At 41.1% G+C, this 20,583-nt stretch overlaps 1 protein-coding gene across 2 annotated transcripts in view; it reads left to right on the top strand.

Moving 5' to 3' along the window:
* Positions 1-20,583, top strand: part of tapt1b (transmembrane anterior posterior transformation 1b) — a 146,902-nt gene that overhangs the window by 79,751 nt on the left and 46,568 nt on the right. For both annotated transcript variants that reach the window (XM_038791563.1, XM_038791564.1), the window contains exons 9-11: positions 1,696-1,805; positions 5,900-5,959; positions 12,886-12,954. In XM_038791563.1, the coding sequence (XP_038647491.1) occupies positions 1,696-1,805; positions 5,900-5,959; positions 12,886-12,954 (239 nt within the window). The remainder of the gene's footprint in view (positions 1-1,695; positions 1,806-5,899; positions 5,960-12,885; positions 12,955-20,583) is intronic.

A 20,583-nucleotide genomic window follows, 5' to 3' on the forward strand; every position in this document is an offset into this window, starting at 1 on the left:
GTTTATTTCCAGTGAACTTTTTCAACAAGACTTGCAACATAGCTCTGTCGAGCAACCTTGTTCAGCCAATTGGGTTTGAACCCCCAAATCACCTTAAAAACGGGCAAAAGAGATCGAAAAACAATGATCCGGGTGGGAGCCACCTTTCGTGCGTCTTGCTCTTGCATGACTTAACTGAAAGACCACTACGACTAACATTAGGATTTCTATAAGCATAGTTTGTTTTAATTTGATAATGAAATTCACATTGCTTAATATTACAGTATGATGGCATGAAACTTTTGAGCTGACAGTTTGAAAATTGGCTGGAAAAGCTAGGTCCCTTCCATGTGAGTTTCTGGTAATCATTGTTCTTAGTAAGATTATTATCTGGAACATTCATAATCCACTTAGCTTTCCTTAAACACTTAACCCTTTACAAAATATATCTAAACACTTGCTTCTTTTAACTCAGCAGACTCCCTTAAGGCAGGTTTTGAACCTGAACCATAAGTCCATTCTAATTTTTTTTAGACACAACTGTGATATCCAATGTTCATGGAGGGTGAAAGAGTGAGTTATTAGATCACCTGCCATGTGGTTGAACTTCAAGAAATTGTTGAGTTGTCTTAAATCTTTGAATGTAGTTTATTATCCATGTCTGTAGATCCCGATTTATGACTGTACCTGGAGTAATTAGATATCTAATTTTGAAAAAATATTTATTTGTATAATTGAGATAATCTATAAGCTTTCCCTGGAATCTTAACTGTTGATGCCACGGGATTGGAGCAAGTCACTTGTCCATGTGGCCACCCAGTAATTGTAATAACTGAAAACCAGACAACAGAAGCCCAATTTCAGCTGCTGTGCTTAATTTGGTGAACAACTTGGCTTGCAAGAATTGACCCACATTACACATTGACACCACTTTACTCAGCGTCCAACACTAAAGGAAAGACTTGAATGACATGAATTTCTAGAGAGTCTTTCAGGAGATCCCCAAGTAGTACTTCTAAAGTGTAATCACTGTAGTGTTGTAATATAGGAATGTATTTTATTTAACTGGGCAAAAGGTGGCAAGGCTACTTGTAAGTCTACAGTAGCCTGACTTGTAAAGGAACAATTTATTTTCTCCCTTATTTTTGTTTTCCTCATATATGTAGAAGGTTGCTAAATTCAACAAATAATGAATGTTACATCAAAGATATATTAAGTTTCATATATTTGTGAGGATGCTAAAATACTATAACTTGCAGCTCCAGGCAAATATGCTGAAGTATTTTTGTACAAGGGTAAAATGAACAGCACAGCAACTACTTGAAAGTTGTGAGTCATAATCTTTCTGTGGCTGTATTTGAGTTTTGAAAGTAATTGTCATTGTTGATCACTATAATGCTTCTGAAGCTTTATAAATAAGGAACACAAGTAATAACCCATTTATTTTGGACGAAAAGCATATCTTTTGTTCATATGCCTTTCCAGCAATGTTCGCAAAGGTGAAGTATGTGAGATGGACAAGAATGCAACTAAAAGGAATGACTTGCCTAAAATAGTCAAAATTAACTTTGAATATGTGTCCATTTTTGAGCAGATAAAATTTGGTATGATTGTAATTTTCATTGAATACAGATATAAAGATAAATGTACAATTTTAATTATATAGAAATTAGAGAATTATATCCGTAATTCTGTTTTTTTTTCTCTCATTTATAGACCATCTTTGGGTACTGTTTCCAGATGTTTGCATGGTAATAGCATCTGAAATGGCTGTGGATGTGGTTAAACATGCTTTTATTACAAAGTTTAATGACATTACAGCTGATGTGAGTATATAGGTCATTATTATTTGTAAATGAGAGAATTTGTAATTATACAGTATTGTTTAAATCCATTGGACATGCCAAAGCATTTCCATGATCGTAATTTATTTTTGGAGTGCAGCACAGCCAAATCACAGCCCAAAAATGACCTACGTTTTTTTTTAATTCATTCATGTGATATGGACTTTGCTGGCTAGGCCAGCATATATTGTCCATCCCTAATTGCCCTTGAGAAGGTGGTGGTGATCTGCCTTCTTGAACTGCTGCAGCCCACGTGGTGTAGGTATGCCCACTGTGCTGTTAGGGAGGGAGTTCCAGGATTTTGACCCAACAGCAGTGAAGGAACAGCGATATATTTCCAAGTCAGGATGTTGAGTGGTTTGGAGGAGGGCTTCCAGGTGGTGGTGTTCCCATGTGTGGTGTTCCCATGTATCTGCTGCCCTTGTCTTTCTAGATGGTATCAGTCATGGGTTTGGAAGCTGCTGTCTCGGGAGCCTTGGTGAGTTCCTGCAACGCATGCTGTAGATGGTACACACTGTTGCACTGTGCATCAGTGATGAAGGAAGTGAATGTTTGTGGATGGAGTTCCAATAAAGCAGGCTGCTTTGTCCTCAATGGTGTCGAGCTTTGGGTTTTGTTGGAGCTGCAGCTCCATCAGGAAAGTGAAGAGTATTCCATCATACTCCTAACTTGTGCCTTGTAGATGGTGGACATACATTGGGGAGTCAGGAGATGAGTTGCTTACTTCAGAATTCCTAGCCTCTGACCTGCTCTTATAGCCAAAATAGTCAAGTTAAGTTTCTGTTCAATGGTAACCCCCAGGATGTTGATAGTGATCATTTAATCTGTTTGGGTGATTGTTGACCAAACGTTGGGACACTCCAGGTCAAGTGAAGGAGTCTGATCAAATTAGGCGACTTGCTTTGTTGAATACCGAACTTTTTTTTTCTTAAAATTGTGAACTGAATCATTATGTTGTTCAGGATGTCAGGAAATGGAATACCTTTCCACTTTTAATGCCCAGTCCCAACGCCAAATACAAATCAGTTGAAGTATATTATGTGTTGAGTAAAAGCTCCCTTTATCACTCTTTAGCCGAACACTAAAGCGCAAACATCATAACAGAATTGTGATATTTTACAGACATACCATTTTTGTAGCTCTTATGAGTCATGCTGCCTGATTAGTACTGAATTTGGGCAGTTTTGTGCTTACATCAACATTGAACAGTATGAACTGGTGGAATTAATGTAATATACGGCACTTATCTTGGATTAATCTATTGAGCAAGGAGTGAAAATTGAGTACATTTATTTAATTTTTGAATGCAATTGTGTTATTTTATCCCTCTATCCTCTATCTTTACCCCAGGATATGGATGTTTCAAAATACCCTTAATTCAGTGTTATACTAAAATAGCATTCAGGGTTCGGAGTGAATACATGCAAGAAATTATCCCTGATTCCAGGCAAATTTTCAGTTTTACAGCAGAGAACTCTTAAAATTAAAGCAATAATTAACCATACTTATAAAGGCTTTGAGATGACTAGCGTTTAGGTTGGTCATTTTTCAATTAGTTGTATAGAGAGGCTGAGCTATGATGAAATAAGCTCCCACTGAGAATAAAGAGGAAAGAAAATACACAAAATAAACTACCAAGATGTTGTGGTTAAGATGGGAATTGAGGTTTGAAGATGAGCACATAGTAATATGCTCTATGACTTACAGCTTTTTAAAGCTCTAGTGCAGGTGCCAACTTGTTTTGCCCCTTAATCAAAGGTTCTTTGTTCCAAACCTTTAGTCAAAAGATCTAACATAACATTTAAACTCTTCACTCTCTCTTCATCGATAGGTAAGATAGGCCAAAAAGGCCATCAAGCTAACACATACAAAAGCAAAACACAGAATTTCAAGCATTCTGCTAATTTATTCAGTCTGTCTGTTTTTACATTTATTTTGGGTTTTATTTTAAGAACTAGAAAATGCATTGGGCTGGCCTCTTCAGGGAAAACCTAGATGAGAAATAATACTCAAAGTTATATTCTTTAGACTGTCATCAATTCAATTTCTCAGAATGAGAAAGAAAGCATATTGTGCATTTCACATCCTGAGGAATTCCAAAGCACTTCACAGCAAATGGAAGCACTTCTGAATTGTAGTCACTATTGTACTGTCAGAAAATGTGGCATCCATTTTGCACATAGCCAAGTCCTGTAAACAGGATAATCTGTTTTTAGTAATATTGATTAAAGGAAAAATAAAAATCATAGAAAAGAATCTTGCAGCACAGAAAGAGGCCATTCATCCTATTGTTTTTGTGCAGGATCTTTGAAAGGGCTGCCCAATTTAGGCAAACACCTCTGGCATGATTTTGAGTAAAAAAAACAATTAGTCTTCAAATACATGTCCACTTACCTATTGAAAGTTCCTGTGGAATTTGATTTCACTCTTTTGGGTGGTGTGTTCCAGATCTTAACGCCGTCTGAAAATAATTCATCTCATTTACCTTCTAATTCTTTGGCAAATTAGTTTAATTATGTATCTGGTTACCGACCCATTTGCCAGAGGAAATAGTTTCTTCCTGCTGTCTCCATCAACAATCCAATCCTCAATTTTGAAAAGCTCTGTTGAGTATCTCCTTAATTTTCCCTGCTTTAAGGAAAACAATCTCCGCTTTTGAATTTCTCTTCATAACTCAAGTCCGTCAACCCTTGTTTCATCCTGGTAAACCTATGTATCCTTTCCAAGGCCTTGATATATTTTCTTAACTGTTGCTCTGAATTATTCCAACTGAAATTTGTTACGGTTTAGCATAGTTCCTTTTTGTACTCTATGCCCCTATTTACATACCAAGCATTCCATATGCTTTCTTAACAGCCGTATCAACTTGTCCTCCTATCTTCAAAGCTTTGTGGATATGCACCTCAAAGTAGTACCATTTTGATTATACAGCCTCTTTGTTGTTTCTCCCAAAGTGCATCACATCACACTAATCCATATTAAATTGCATCTGCCCATTTCACCAATCTGTCTGTTTTTCTGAGGTATGCTATTACCCTTCTCACTATTTATTACATTGCCAAGTTGTGTACCATTAGAAAACTTTAAAATTGTACTCTCTATACTCAAGTCCAGGACATTTATGTACAAAAGATAAAAAAATCAAGGGTCCAAATAATCCTTAAAGGATCCTATTTAGCACTTCTGTCCATTCAGAAAGATATTTATTCACCTCCATTCTCTGCCTTCTATCCCTGGGCCAATTATGTACCCAAATTACCACAACCCGTTTAATGCTACTTTAAATCTAATTATATTATGATTGTTATTTTCTACGTATTCTCCCACTGAAACATTACCCTACTTTTCTACGTAATTCCGTAGAACTAGATGTGTGTCCTTCCTCAGTGGCATGGAAAGTTATCCATTGAACATTTTAGGAATTTTCCACCATCTTTGTCCCTTGCACACATCCCCGTCTATAATAGGGTCATTGAAGTTTCCTACTGTTACTCCTTTATTATTTTTGCATTTCATAGAATTTCTGTGAAATTTACCAACCTATTTCCTTCTCTAACTCCTTCTCACTAATTGGAGTCTATAATAAACATTCAGCACTGTAACAACTCAATTTCTGTTTCTCAACTCCTGCCAAATAGTCAGACTTTGAATCCTTTAGCATATTTCCCGTCCTGTAGAATTGGTATATTCTTGAGCAACAGTTCCATTAAACACCAATCCCCCATACTAAGTTGTTTAAAATGTTTAGTGCCTATTCCTAACCATGTTAAAGCTACTTCTTCTAAAAAGTGAGTGGAATGGAACTTAGCCCACAACCTTCTGAACCTGAGGTGAGAGTGTAAATCAGTTTGTGCTAAACCGAAGTCCAATGTGTGATATTGAAATTCTAGTTTGTGGCCAGGTTTTTTGGGGATGTTTGTATTTTTCTTCTCTGCTCCTCTCCATCCTTGGACAATGTAGAGTACAGTATAGCCCCTGAATGTATAGTATCTGCAAAAATATTGTGAATGCAAAATATCAAGTTTCCAGAGTTGTTAACACCGTGCTAAAATAAGCTATGGTTTTCCTGTACACAGGTTTATAGTGAGTATCGAGCCAGCCTTGCATTTGATTTGGTCAGTAGCCGTCAAAAAAATGTAAGTATATGAATGTAGTTTCTCGTCTGTTACCTTTTTTACATGTTTTTATCAAGATGTTTAAACTAAAATTGAACTTGCCTGATTTCCATGCTTCAAAACACAAATTCAAAGGAACAATTTATGTTGGAAATCTGGTATTTTGAATTAGAATTATGACTGTGACACCCTTAAGAATGTTTTTAAAAACTCCTCCGGAGATTTGTTTTTTTTTGCCCATCACATATATTGTGAAGTCCCAAGAATTGGTCAAATTCAAGCTTTAATGTTGATTTTATTCCTTGGTTTTAAAGTTTTATAATAAAGCACTTTACAAGTACAATTTATGCTCTAGATTCTATTGAATTATTGTGAATATTAGTTGTTGAGTTTAAAAATGTGCTTATAAAAATAAAATCTAATTGAATCCTATACTGGTTAGTTTCAGGTTGTAGAGAGTCAAATGTGAAAATAACCTGCCTGGGGACCGAGCAGGTTTCACTTTCTACTTTTAGCTGCTTTGAACCAGGGTAGAAAGACCTGAAATACACTTCTATGTTGACTAGATTAAGTAGCTCAAGTAATTATTGACCTGTAATTTTAGATGACAATTCAAAATAATGAGGGGACCTGGCACACACTAATGCCCCTATGCAGAAAATCCACAAGTAAATCTTTCATAGGCACCTGCAAACTACTAAAAAATATTTCCAGCCTCATCCTACAGAAGAGCTTCTGCAGTAAATGAGAAATAGGTAGAGAGTCGGAGGAAGTATAGAGTTGTTAGAGGTCCTGTGGTGGGATAATGTTGTCGGATATGGGGTGAAGGTAGCATTGAACATCGTCAATCTGTTATCCAAGTTTGAAGGCACATGTAGCGAGTAAAGGGCAGAAGCTATTTTAGAGGGGAGGAACAGTGACAAGTTAGTCTGCTAGATCAGTGTTGTCCAATAGAATTTTGATGCTTGCCAAACTTGTGATCAGGTCGCCATATTTACCACATAATACAAAACATGCACAGTCTTTAAAAATAGGGTTGAACCATCAGCAATCAAAACCTAAAAACGCAATGCTTTAGACAGGAGAACAGCTATGAGAGGGATTTGCAATCCAACTGTTCCACAAAGCAAGCAGGCAGTACACGCGCTTAGGAAAGTGACAAACTATTAATGGAAACGTCTGTTTCTGACTATGTTCCAGGTTATTTCAAAAACAAAAATTTTCTTTGATAGTGAACTGTTTCTATTTTATCAGAATCAATGTTTTAGAAGACTTGGAGAGAAAATTACATATCTCTAGGTATTGGCTTCTGCACTCCGATTCTGACTCTTGCCTTGCTTACATTCTGTCACCTGCCAATTCCGAACACAGCACTTGTGACTTATGGCCAACCTCATGTAATCCCTCCTTTTACTTAAATAGCACCCTATTCCTTTTAATCACTCATTTAAACAGATTTCATTTGATTTGATTTATTATTGTCAAGTTTATTAGTATACAGTGAAAAGTATTGTTTCTTGTATGCTGTACAAACAATGCATACCATACATAGGGAAGGAAGGAGAGACTGCAGAATATAATGTTACAGTTATAGCAAGGTGTAGTGAAAAGATCAACTTCATACGAGATAGGTCCATTCATAAGTCTGATGGCAGTAGGGAAGAAGCTGTTCTTGAGTCATTTGGTACGTGACCTCAAACTGTGGTATCTTTTTCCTGACGAAAGAAGGTGGAAGAGAGTATGTCCAGGCTGCTGGCTGCCTTTCCGAGGCAGTGGGAATTGTAAACAGTCGATGGATGGGAGGCTGGTTTGCGTGATGGATTGGGCTACATTCACAACCTTTTGTAATTTCCTGCGGTCTTGGGCAGAGCAGGATCCATACCAAGCTGTGATACAACCAGAAAGAATGCTTTCTATGGTGCATCTGTAGAAGTTGGTGAGAGTCACAGGTGACATGCCAAATTTCCTTAGTCTTCTGAGAAAGTAGTGTCGTTGGTGGGCTTTCTTAACTATAGTGTCGGCATGGGGGGACCAGGACAGGTTGTTGGTAATCTGGACACCTAAAAACTTGAAGCTCCTGACCCTTTCTACTTTGTTCCCATTGATGTGAGCAGGGGCATGTTCTCCACTATGCTTCCTGAAGTCGATGACAATTTCCTTCATTTTGTTGACATTGAGGGAAAGATTATTGTCGTCGCACCAGTTCACCAGATTCTCTATCTCATTCCTGTAGTCTGTCTTGTCATTGTTTGAAATCCGACCCACTATTGTGGTGTCATCAGCAAATTTGAAAATCGAGTTAGAGGGAATTTGGCCACAGTCATAGGTGTACAAGGCGTATAGTAGGGGGCTAAGGATACAGCCTTGTCGGGCACCGGTGTTGAGGATTATCGTGGTGGAGGTGTTGTTGCCTATCCTTACTGATTGTGGCATGTGGGTTAGAAAGTTCAGGATCCAGTCACAGAGGGAGGAGCCAAGGCCAAGGAGTTTGGAGATGAGATTCGTAGGAATGATGGTGTTGAAGGCTGAGCTGTAGTCAATAAATAGGAGTCTGACATAGGTGTCTTTGTTATCTAGGTGTTCCAGGGTAGAGTGCAGGGCCATTGAGATGGCGTCTGCTGTGGACCTGTTGCAGCGGTAGGCGAACTGTAGTGGATCAAGGCAATCTGGGAGACTGGAGTTGATTCGTGCCATGACTAACCTTTCGAAGCACTTCATGATGATGGATGTCAGAGCCACTGGACGATAGTCATTAAGGCACGCTGCATGGTGTTTTTTTTGGTACAGGGATGATGGTCGTCTTCTTGAAGTAGATAACGACCTCAGATTGTTGTAAAGAGAGGTTGAAGATGTCTGCGAATACCCCCACCAGCTGATCCGCGCAAGACCCGAGTGCCCGTCTGGGGACCCCACCCGGGCCAGTGTCTTTCCGACGGTTGACCTTCGAGAAGGCTGCTCTGACGTTTGCAATAGTGATCTCAGATACAAGTTCATCCAAGGCTTCTGGGGTGGACCACTTGCTGACCACTTGTTTAAACGTGCATAGAAAGCGTTGAGCTTATTAGGGAGGGGTGCATTGGAGCCGGTGATTTTGCGTGCCTTCATCTTGTAGCCCATTATGTCTTGCAGACCTTGCCATTGTTCGTGGGGGTCCGTGTGGCTAGCCTGGGACTCGAGCTTGGTCCGGTACTGTCTTTTGGCATCTTTGATGGATCTCCTTAGATCATATCTGGCTTTCTTATATAAGTCGGGATCGCCTGACTTGAACGTCTCAGACCTAGACTTCAGCAAGCAGTGGATATCCCTGTTCAGCCAGGGTTTCCGGTTGGGAAACATGCAGATTTGTTTCTTTGGCACACAGTCTTCTACACAATAATGAAGTCAGTTACTGTAGTGATACTCATTTTTAAATACTGACCAGTCCACTGACTCTAAGCAGTCCCGTAGGAGATCATCCAATTCCTCAGACCAACAATGCACAACTTTCTTTAACGGATTCTCCCACTTTTTGTTTATAAGCCGGGAGCAGGAGCACAGCCTTGTGGTCAGATTTGCCAAAGTGTGGGCGGGCGATAGAGTGGTACGCATGTTTGATATTTGTGTAGCAGTGGTCCAGGATGTTTACACCCCCTGGTGGAACAGGTGACGTGTTGGTGGTAATTTGGTAGTACGCTCTTGAGCTTGGCCTGATTGAAGTCCCCAGCTACAATGAACAAGGCCTCGGGATGTTTCGTTTCAAGGCTATTTGTGGTGGTGAATATTTAATTTAGGGCAGTTTTCATGTTCGCATGGGGTGAGATGTAAACTGCCGTCAGGATAACGGAGCTGAACTCCTGCAGAAGGTAGTAGGGGCGTCAAGTATTCTAGGTCTGTGGAGCAAAAACTCACCAGTGTTGCTACATCTAGGCACCAGGAGGTGTTGATTAGGAGGCAGACCCCACCTCCCCTCGCCTGAGGCTGCCATTCGGTCCATTCGCTGGATTGAGAAGCCCTCTGGTTGTAGGGGACAGTCCGGTGAGGCAGGAGTGAGCCATGTCTCCGTGAAACAGAGCACACAGCAGTCCCTCAATTCTCTTTGAAAAGTGAGTCTGGCTTTAAGTCCATCTAGCTTGTTTTCTAGAGATTGGACATTAGCTAGGAATAAGCTAGGCAGATCTATCAAGATGAAGGCTGAATACATTTGGATGTTACTGTAACACCCCAGCTTGTCAAAATTGCATATTGCACATGGCACCCCTCATTGGCAGCCAAGCAGCGCTGCCACCGCTCATGCACTTCAACTGTTTTATAAGAACTGCCTACTTCCAGCCAAATAAAACCAAGTCAATCACTTAGCATCCCCCCCGTGTCACTATATTCTCCCAAGAAAATCTAGAGAGCAGTTCTCTTTCCAAAAGTCAGTGCTTCTTTCACAACACTTTACTAGTGGTTGCTGAAGACCTGAATGTATTGGCAGAGGCACCCAGAGAGAACAGTAACAGAGTAGATAACAAATGATGAATTATTTTTCTTATTTTATGGACCAAGTGGCCCTTCAGCTTGTATGTCATTAGAAATCTGACAACTGAACTATATTTGATAAATATTGTTCCTTCTGACCGATAGGTGACTCTTATCTCACAACAGCGTGGTTGATTTTTCCTTGCTCAATTAGAGATGAACGACAAATAGCAGTCCAATGAGTGACACGCTCTTACCCATCGTTGCAACTTTAGTGAGGCTCTAAAAATGAACAACATTAATTCATCACGTCTATCACTGATGAATGGCAAGCATATTGAACAACAGTGCACTAGACCATAGTTAAAAGGCCATTGTCCTGTCTCTGGTGTCTGCTTGAATACCAACTCAGGTGGTACTTTCCATCGCCCCTAACCCTCTGTGGGTTTGTTATTGTAACAATGATTTGAAGAAGCCACGGTTCAAGTACTGCCTGACTTTTTTTTTTAAAAATGTTTCCTTCAACCCCATTCCCCATAAACATGTTAAGAAAACATAGGGCATAATTTAATGGAAATGAAACAGAGTCCCGTATCGGGCATGTTTAGCTGGGTGTTTCCCAGTGTTTGCAGCGCCGGCAACGACCCTGCTCGTTTCTAGGCCATGGCAAGGATGCCCTGTCAAGGCCACACTTGGGCTTTTCCGGCACTAATGAGCTGCGCTTGCCAGTGCAGGAAGAGATCGGGCACCATTGTAAATGGCTCCGCAATCTCTGAACCCCCAATGCCCCAACTTACCACTGAGGGGACTCTTGAGCCCCCCTCACCCCACCTCATAAGGGCAGGGCATCCCCATGACTAATCCTGGCATGGGCATAATGCCACCTGGGCACCTTGGTGCTGCCAGCCTGGTAGTGCCCCTGCCAAGCTGGCAGTGCCACCTGGGTACCTTGGCAGTACTAGGGTGGCACCCAGTTTGCACTGCCAGAGTGGTAGGCTGGCTGTGCCACGGTGCTGGGTGGCATCAGGGTACCACCCTGCCTTGAGCCCGACCACCCAGGGGCCCCTATTGTCTGGGAGACAGCTCCAAGTGCCAGAACACCTGGTCCACGTTGGTGGAGACCAGTGCTAAATGGCGTTTGCTCGGGGTCTCAGAGATGCAGGAGTTAGATCCCGTGCCTGGGGTAACTCTCGTGAGCTTAACTGCACACTTGAAAATGCAAATCTGGATCCCAACGTCAATGGGCGGGATCCGGATTGCGACGCCTCCTGTGAGATTTATGGCCTCGTCACGTCCTGAGCCGGGCGCGACGAGACCGGTAGATTGCAGCCATACTTACATTTTAAGTATGTAAAATTCAGGTTCATGAAGTGTTGTGTAGAAAGAAAGGAACAAGGGGTTTTGGAATGCCATGGAAACAGGAGTACAAATGTATGATGCCACATAGTGGCTTGTGTTTACACCTTCAAGTTCCCAATCTCAGCAACCTCTATGAGACAATCAAGTGCCTTCTCACAAGAAGGATGAGCAAAAATGAAAACTGTTATGGGCCTAATGGCTGCCAAAAAGTGGCACTTGAAGCTTAGTTTTTTGCATCTACAACAGTTGTTTAATGCACTGGATTGCTGGTTGCTGCTACTTTCTACATACAATTCCTAGCTAAGGACTTACTATTCGGGCAGCAGCCATGGTCTCTTTCTTCAATCGAGAAATCTGCACAAATGTAATTTTTTTAACTTGCTGTTAAGAAATGGATGGAAAGTAATAGTAGCGTGCTTTCCATTGTGCCTGTTACTGGCAAGTTGATCCAACTTTTGAAGCATCCTATTAAACAGGTAATACATATCGTATAATGCATATTGATCATTCCCCATTTAAATAAGTATTTTACACACTAAGATATTCTGGGTATGCATATTTCTCACTTCCAATCACTGGACTTTTAGCTTCAAATGTCTTCTTTAGCTGTTTGGTTCTGTTGGTAAGCCACACATCTTATACAATCACCTCCTCGTGTAGATGTCATAAAATTATCCATAGCTCAATTATGTTTGTCGGTTCTTTGTGTTTCCATTTCCATTCTACCAAGAAAATGTATTTCTCAAGAATGGTTACTGTACCTAGATATTGGGGAATTTGCATCAACTCACCAGTTAGCTGACTACCGTGAGCAGCAAGGTCGCAAAGTGGGTAGCACTGTTGCTTCACAGCTCCAGGGTCACAGGTTTGATTCTTGGCTTGGGTCACCGTCTGTGTGGAGTCTGCACATTCTCCCTGTGTCTGCGTGGCTTTCCTCCCACAAGTCCCGAAACACGTGCTGTTAGGTAATTTGGGCATTCTGAAATCTCCCTCTGTGTACCCGAACAGGCGTCGGAATGTGACGACTAGGGACTTTTCACAGTAACTTCATTGCAGTGTTAATTTAAGCCTACTTGTGACAAAGATAATTGATCATTTTGTTCATTGTTTATCCTTTACTTAAGGTCTGTTTGATAATTTTCTTCCAGGCATATACAGATTATAGTGATACAGTTTCCAGAAGAATGGGATTTATACCACTTCCATTGGCAGTTTTGGTAAGTTAAAATAAGGTATAACACATTCATTTAGAAAGTTGAATTATTCTTTGCATTTCCACACTGTGCAAGGTGATAATTACTGTTGGAAGTGGAATTTGGAAAGTCGCTCTTTGGGCTTTTGTTCACTATAACTCAAGTCAAAAATCTCATCTGTACTGGAGTGTTTCAGCCAAGATTGAATTTTAGACAGACTGACACACAATATTGGATAATGGTGGATATGGTTTAAACAAGTCGTAGGTCTGGTAGCATATATGGTTAGTACTAGGCTAGTATTCTAGAACTCTGGACTAGTAATCTGGAGAAGTGAGTTTAAATCTCACCAAGGCAGTCAGTGAATTGAATTTGGTTAATTAAATAAAATCTGTAATAAAAAGCTAGTATCAGTAATGATGAGCATGCAGTGTTATGATCTGGTTAAGGACCGATGACTTTTTGTTTAAAGTAAGAAGTCTTACAACACCAGGTTAAAGTCCAACAGGTTTATTTGGAATCACCAGCTTTTGGAGCGCAGCTCCTTCATCAGGTGAGTGTTTTGCTTAAAAGTAGGCGTGAGGATGACAGTGGATTTCACTGAGCCTGACAAATATTTGCAATCTCAAGTAAAGTCACTGTTCTATACATTGCTCGCGAGTGAAATCTAGCCTGTTACTCTGATTATGATGCAAGTCTCAAGATATTCATTACATAGACCATGAAACCAAAATAACTACCCTAAATGCCAACAAACTTCCTGGTTGGTTTTTGGGTTCATGTTGATTTTTCCCTTTCTATGGCTAGAAAGCACACTGCACTTAATTAGGAGTTTCAATGTTAGAGATTCATTAAGCAGAAATCTATTCACCATCTTCAGAAAAACACCTGCAAGACAAATTGCTGATTCCTGGCAGGCTTGGATCTTCTGCGAAGCAGCAATTATTGGTAAATTGCCATTCCACTTGAACTTTTCCACATTCTGCGCTGCTCTGCATATCTTACCAGGTCTTCTGAGCCTGGCTTCAATGGAAATGTGGAGCACAGCATCTCTGGGAGAACTCCATCTCAGTGCTGTAGCATCGGTGGAAGGACAGGATGCATCCCTTTTTACGGTAGTAGTTGCTGTATGGTAATTTTAAAGATCCAGTGTGAATGTTAGGGAGTGGATGAATATTAGTGAATGGTTGATTGGGTGAGTGGATGAATAAATGAGGCTAGATAGGTGTATCGAGGTGGGGGGGGAGGGTGCCAGTTCCCTCTTTTCCTTTCTCAATCAAGGGATGTCATCATGCAAAAGTCATCAACTTTTCTTTCACAAAGTTTAGCATCAAAAGCTCAGCAATTATTGCAACAATTTCAGTGAGTTTTACATTCAAGCATTAAAAATAATCTGCATATCTTCGATACCAAGGATAGTGCAGGTAGATGAGTGTTAAATCTAAAGGTTCAAATATATTATTACTTAAAAGCACATTGATCGATGAGGCTAAGTGCAAGGACATTATTAATATAATTGAAATAAAAGCTTAGACAATAAGATATCTAACAGCCTAATAATTTTGTACAAGACAATGACTTGGGCACAGTTAAGAATACTATATAAAATTTTGTATGTCTAATTCCAGGAAGAAAATTAAAGCCAGGGAGAGGATTCAACATAGATTCACAAGGATGAATAAGGGATGTGAAAGTAGTGATGCTAGTGGGGCGAAGTGAAGATTGTGTCAAGTCTTTTTTGAAATTATGGAGTGTTTTGATGGAAAGTACTCTTCACACATTCATCCTCTAATTGGGGAAGTAGTGATGAATTATCCTCAATTTGAAATTGTAAGAGAGTTAGGAAAGAGATAAAGATTTTTTTAAATTCTGACGGTTGCTGAAATATGGAGTGCTTTACAGCATGGAGTGACTAAAGACAGGACCATTGTGGCTTTTAAAGACAATTGGATAAATATTTAAAGCAAATATTTAGGGCAGCACGGTAGCATAGTGGTTAGCATCAATGCTTTACAGCTCCAGGGTCCCAGGTTCGGTTCCCGGCTGGGTCACTGTCTGTGCGGAGTTTGCACGTCCTCCCCGTGTGTGCGTGGGTTTCCTCCGGGTGCTCCGGTTTCCTCCCACAGTCCAAAGATGTGCGGGTTAGGTGGATTGGCCATGATAAATTGCCCGTAGTGTCCTAAAAAGTAAGGTTAAGGGGGAGTTGTTGGGTTACGGGTGTAGGGTGGATATGTGAGTTTGAGTAGGGTGATCATTGCTCGGCACAACATCGAGGGCCGAAGGGCCTGTTCTGTGCTGTACTGTTCTAAAGATGCAGGGATATTGAGTGAACAGGGCAGTTGGAATAGTTGCTGTAGTGAAGAGTTCCAATAGACCTGATGGTCAATTTGATTAATTTGGAATCATTTCATGTTAATTCCTAGTATGATTTATTGTAACAGCAATTAGAAACTTAAAATATAAAAACTTCAAAGCACAGAAGGAAGCTGTTTGGCTGATCATTTCCCTGTCAGACAAAAAAGAAAAATCCAGCCTAATCCCATTGTTGTAGCTCTTGGTCTCTGTCTCGGTTGCAGCACTTCAAGTGCATATCCAAATATTTTTAAAATGAAGTGAGGGACTCTGTCTCTACTGCCCTTTCATACAGTGAGTTCCAGACCCAAACACGGTGATATTTTCCAGTTGTTCACGCCGGCGGGATCTTCCGGTCCCACCAACAACTCGCCTATCCCACTGAGGGGTGCATTTAATGGGCAACCCTTTGGCAACAACCCTGCCATTGATGAATGGTGGACCACCTCCCACCGCAGCAAAACATGGGGCGGTTTCTTGGTAAATCCCGCCCCATGTCTCTAGAAAGATTCTTCTTACCTCTGTTGTAATCCTTCTGCCAACTATTTTAAATCTATGTTGCTGATTACTGGCCTCTATGCTAAAAGAAGTAGGTCCTTCCTATCTATGATATTTTGGTTCCCCATAATTTTATACGCTGCAAGTAATTTCTCCCTGGCCCTTCTGATCCAAATAAACAACCTCAGTTTTCCAATCTTTTCTCACAGCTAATAAAAAAGCAATTTGTAAACTGTATGACTGCAATTGTTTTTGTCAAATTGCTCCTGAACCTATGTGATAAACTGTTCAGCATAGTGGCTAAGCGGTTTTAGTTAAGGTGAAAACCCAATGTTTAATCAAGGAGGATATGGAGGGCCTTCCTTTACTTGAAGCATGGTATTGTAGATAAATTAATGTAGTCATATGTGCATATTGATAAAAGATACTGATAGATTTGAGCAACAACAGATCCATTAGTCTTATTTGGTTCTGTTTAACAGAATAGAATTGATTATTGGATTGGACTGTCACGTGTGCTGAGGTACAGGGAAAAGTATTGTTCTGCGTACAGTCCAGTCAGATCGTTCCATATATTAAAAAGCATGGGGCATACATAAAAATACATAGGCATCGGGTGAAGCATACAGAATGTAGTACTACTCAGTAGAGATGATATGTGAAGAGATCGGTTCAGTCCATAAGAGTGTAATTCAGGAGTCTGGTAACAGCAGGGAAGAAGCTGTTTTTGAACCTGATAGTGCATGTTCTCAGACTTTTGTATCTTCTGCCTGATGGAAGAAGTTGGAAGAGAAAATAACCCGGGTGGGAGGGTTCTTTGATTACGCTGCCCGCTTTCCCAAGGCAGTGGGAGATGTAGACCGAGTCGATGGGCACGAGTTCGCCTGATGGACTGTGTGTTCATGACTCTGTAGTTTTTCATGATCTTGGGCCGAACAGTTGCCATACCAAGCTCTGATGCAGCCAGATTGGATGCTTTCTGTGGTGCATCTGTAAAAATTGGTAAGAGTCAATGTGTACATGCCGTATTTCCTGAGGAAGTATAGAAGCTGTTGTGCTTTCTTGGTCATATCGTTGACATGGGTGGACCAGGACAGATTGTTGGTGATGTGCACACCTAGGAATTTGAAGCTGTCAACCATCTCCATCTCGGCACCATTGATACAGACATGGGTGTGAACGATATATTGTTTCCTGAAGTCAATGACCAGCTCCTTAGTTTTGCTGGCGTTGAGGGAGAGATTGTTGTCGTTACACCAAGCCACTAGGTCCCTCCTGTATTCTGACTCATCATTGTTCGAAATCCGACCTACTAAGTTTGTGTCATCAGCAAACTTGTAGATGGCGTTGGAGCCAAATTTTGCCACAGTCATGTGTGTATAGGGAGTATAGTAGGGAGCTCAGTACGCAGCCTTGCGAGGCCCTGCTATTGAGGACTATCGTGGAGGAAGTGTTATTATTTATCCTTACTGATTGTGGTCTATGGATCTGGAAGTCGAGGATCCAGTTGCAGACGGAGGAGCCAAGTCCTACGCTTTGGAGCTTTGATATGTGCTTGGCTGGGTTTATGGTGTTGAAGGCGGAGCTATAGTCAATGAAGAGGAGTCTGACATAGCCCTTGTTATCGAGATGCTCCAAGTATGAGTGTAGAGCCTGGAAGATGACTTCTGCAGTGGGCCGGTTGTGGCAGTATGCAAATTGCAGTGGATCAAGGCATTCTGGGAATATGGATTTGAAGTGTCTCATAACCAACCTCTAAGAACTTTATAATGATTGATGTCAAGACTACCGGACAGTAGTCGTTGAGGCACTTTGCCTGGTTCTTCTTTGGCACCTGCATGATGGTGGTCTTCTTGAAGCAGGTGGCAACCTCGGAACGGAGTAGGGAGAAGTTGAAGATGTCCGAAAACACCCACTGGTTGGTCAGCGCAGGATCTGAGTACATGACCAGGGTCTCCGTTGGGACCCGTTGCTTTCTAAGGGTTCACTTTCAAGGAGGCCGATCTGACTTCGGAAGCTGTGAGGTAAGTATGGGTGTGTCTGAGGCTGCTGGGGTACTTTCCTGCTTGAACCAAGTGTAGAATGCTCTGAGTTCATTGGGGACGGGTGCACTGCTGCCAGAGATCCTATTCAGCTTTGCTTGTAGCCCGTTATGTTGTTTAAGGCTTGCCACAACCAATGAGAGTCCGTGTCGTTAGTCTGTGATTCTAGCTTAATCTGGTATTATCTCTTGGCATCCCTGATGGCTTTGCGGAGGTCGTACCTGGAATTCAGGTATAGGTCAGTGTCGCCCGTCTGACGCCTCAGACCTGACCTTCAGTAGGGAGTGAATCTCATGATTAAACCATGGTTTCCATTTGGGGAATGTACACACTACCTTCTTTGGCACGCAATCTTCTACACACTTGCTGATGAAGTCTGTGATGGTGATGGCAAACTCATTTTGGAGTATGAATAGGAGTCTGATGTAGGAGTCCTTGTTGTCGAGATGCTTCAGGGATGAGTGTAGGGCCAAGAAGGAGGAAATCTGAAGATTATTTATCCAGTACTGATTTAGTAAATAACAATCAATTCACTTTGAAAGTTGAAGATTGAACTTCACAAACTCCTTGATTTTATAAGATCATAAGAACAGTGAGCAATGACTTTGATGTCCTTAATGGAGCATCCAAATGTTCACAGTACTCTTAACTATGGCCTGAATTGATGAATTAAGAAGAGTCTTCCTCATCTATAATTCACTTGCACATTATAGGGATTCACTTTAGATTATGTTTCTCAAGAGTGTGGATGTAAGAACAGAATAAGCAAGCATCCTCCGGGCTTATGTTTGTCTTCTGATATTCGATGTTTTGAGCACAATTTGAGCAACAGATGAAGCTAGCTGTTTCACATTGCTACTATGCATTTGCAATGCAAGTGGTATTCTCCTCTCATAGGATGCTGTCATCAAGCCAAAATGATGTTCTGCCTTGTACAGAAATGAGTAATGAGGTGAATAAGTTGTAGTGCAGGTGTAACGTTGTGTATGCAGAAGGCCTTACATGCCAATGACTGGTGGATTGTATAAAATAGCATGTCCCTTTGGCTGTTCACAACAGGAAAGCTACTGACCACACTCAATCCGTCCACGCATGCAAAAACTCAGAACCGAGTGTCCAACATTAGATGTGATTCTCCAATTGCACAGCACTTACTAAATGATCCCAATTGTGCTAAGGATTACACTTGCAACCATTTAAGATTATTAGTTTGGCTTGGAGTGTGGCTCACTTGTGTGTATGAAAAGCAAAATATATTCACACACAGTCCTTTACAAACAGAAATAACACATCCAAGCATTGCGTCTTTTTTCAACTAAGCAAAAGCTTGGGGGACAGCCATTCCCTGGCTCATTCCATTTGCAATGTCTTCCCCAAATAGAGACAACTTGCCTAGTTTAAATTTAAACAAAAGCTTGGCAGTTAACTGTTCCCTGGTGCATTGTCTAACAATCAGAATGCACTTGTCAACCTAGTGACTATATTAGTGTCATTCAATCTCCCAGAAAGTATTAATGAGGTACAATTAAAATGAGGATAGTCAAGTTACATTATAGAAATAGGTTTCCAGGACAGCTTCTCTGCCATCCTTTTCCTACTTTCCTTTGACTAATTGGGTCCAGCTTTAAATCCAGTGCAAACTGATAATGGGAATGTATCCTTGGTATAGGGACTAAAATTAATTTATGAAATCTCGGTTTCTTTAAACTTTAACTTGGCATCAGTTAGCAATCTGACATGGATGCTACATGTAGATTTACCAACACTCCCTGACTGACCAGGAGTTTCCTGGAATTGGTGCATCGTCCCTAAAGCTTTGCATCCATTTTGGCAATTAAATTTTTCTTCTGCAGTGATCCCCGCCACATGTTTGTGACATTAACAGCTGCTGAGAAAAGCTTGCAGCTTGATAATATCACACCAACAAAACTTTGACGGTATAGGGAGGATGAAGAGTTTGGAATTTTATGTCTCTGCATTCACTGGGACTGAGAAGTTTAATCAATTGGAAATTCTCAAAATTTGGAGAGGCTGAGAAATTCTCAGCTGCTGTGTATGAATGGGTGGAGTTCTTTGATTTCCCTTCATCTGCTGGGCCCTTGGTTCCCCTCATTCTGTGCCCTCTTAGCCCTGTTTCCTTTCATCCCCCCCCCCCCCCCCCCCCCCGCACTCACTTGTTGCTCAAAACTACAAATAAAATTACTCAACTGCAGACAAATTCCATGATATGCCCTTAAATTATATTGAAACAGAGTAATCCACCCCTCTGACACAGAATCAAGACTCCTGGGGTATTGGATTTGACTGAAAATCTTTGAAGTACTGAAGATACTTTTTTTCCCTTAACCTTTTGTAACAAATAAACTGTTACTTTGTCACTTGAATTTTGGTCTGACAGGGTATATTCAGCTGCTGTGAGATTCAAGTAAACAGGGCTGGGATTTTCTGGCTCAACCTGCTGCGAGGGAGGTGGTGGGCCAGTCAAATGTCTTTCAGAGGACCAGACGGTTCCTGCAGCAGGCAGTGCCAGAAAATCCCGTCCCTGGTCTAGAGTAGTTTGTCTAATTCCTGTTTCTTGTTATTTATACATATTGTATCGATAAAGACGCATTCTAATTTGAATAGGACATTGTGGGCGCAATTCTTCGACCCCCATGCCGGGTGGGAGAATCGCGGGAGTGCCGGGCGATTCCCGCCACGCCGCCCTGGAACCCGCACGCAATTCTCCCACCACCCCCAAAACGGCGTGCCGTGTTTCACG

The sequence above is a fragment of the Scyliorhinus canicula genome, chromosome 3 (assembly GCF_902713615.1).
Source record: "Scyliorhinus canicula chromosome 3, sScyCan1.1, whole genome shotgun sequence".
NCBI lineage: Eukaryota > Metazoa > Chordata > Chondrichthyes > Carcharhiniformes > Scyliorhinidae > Scyliorhinus > Scyliorhinus canicula.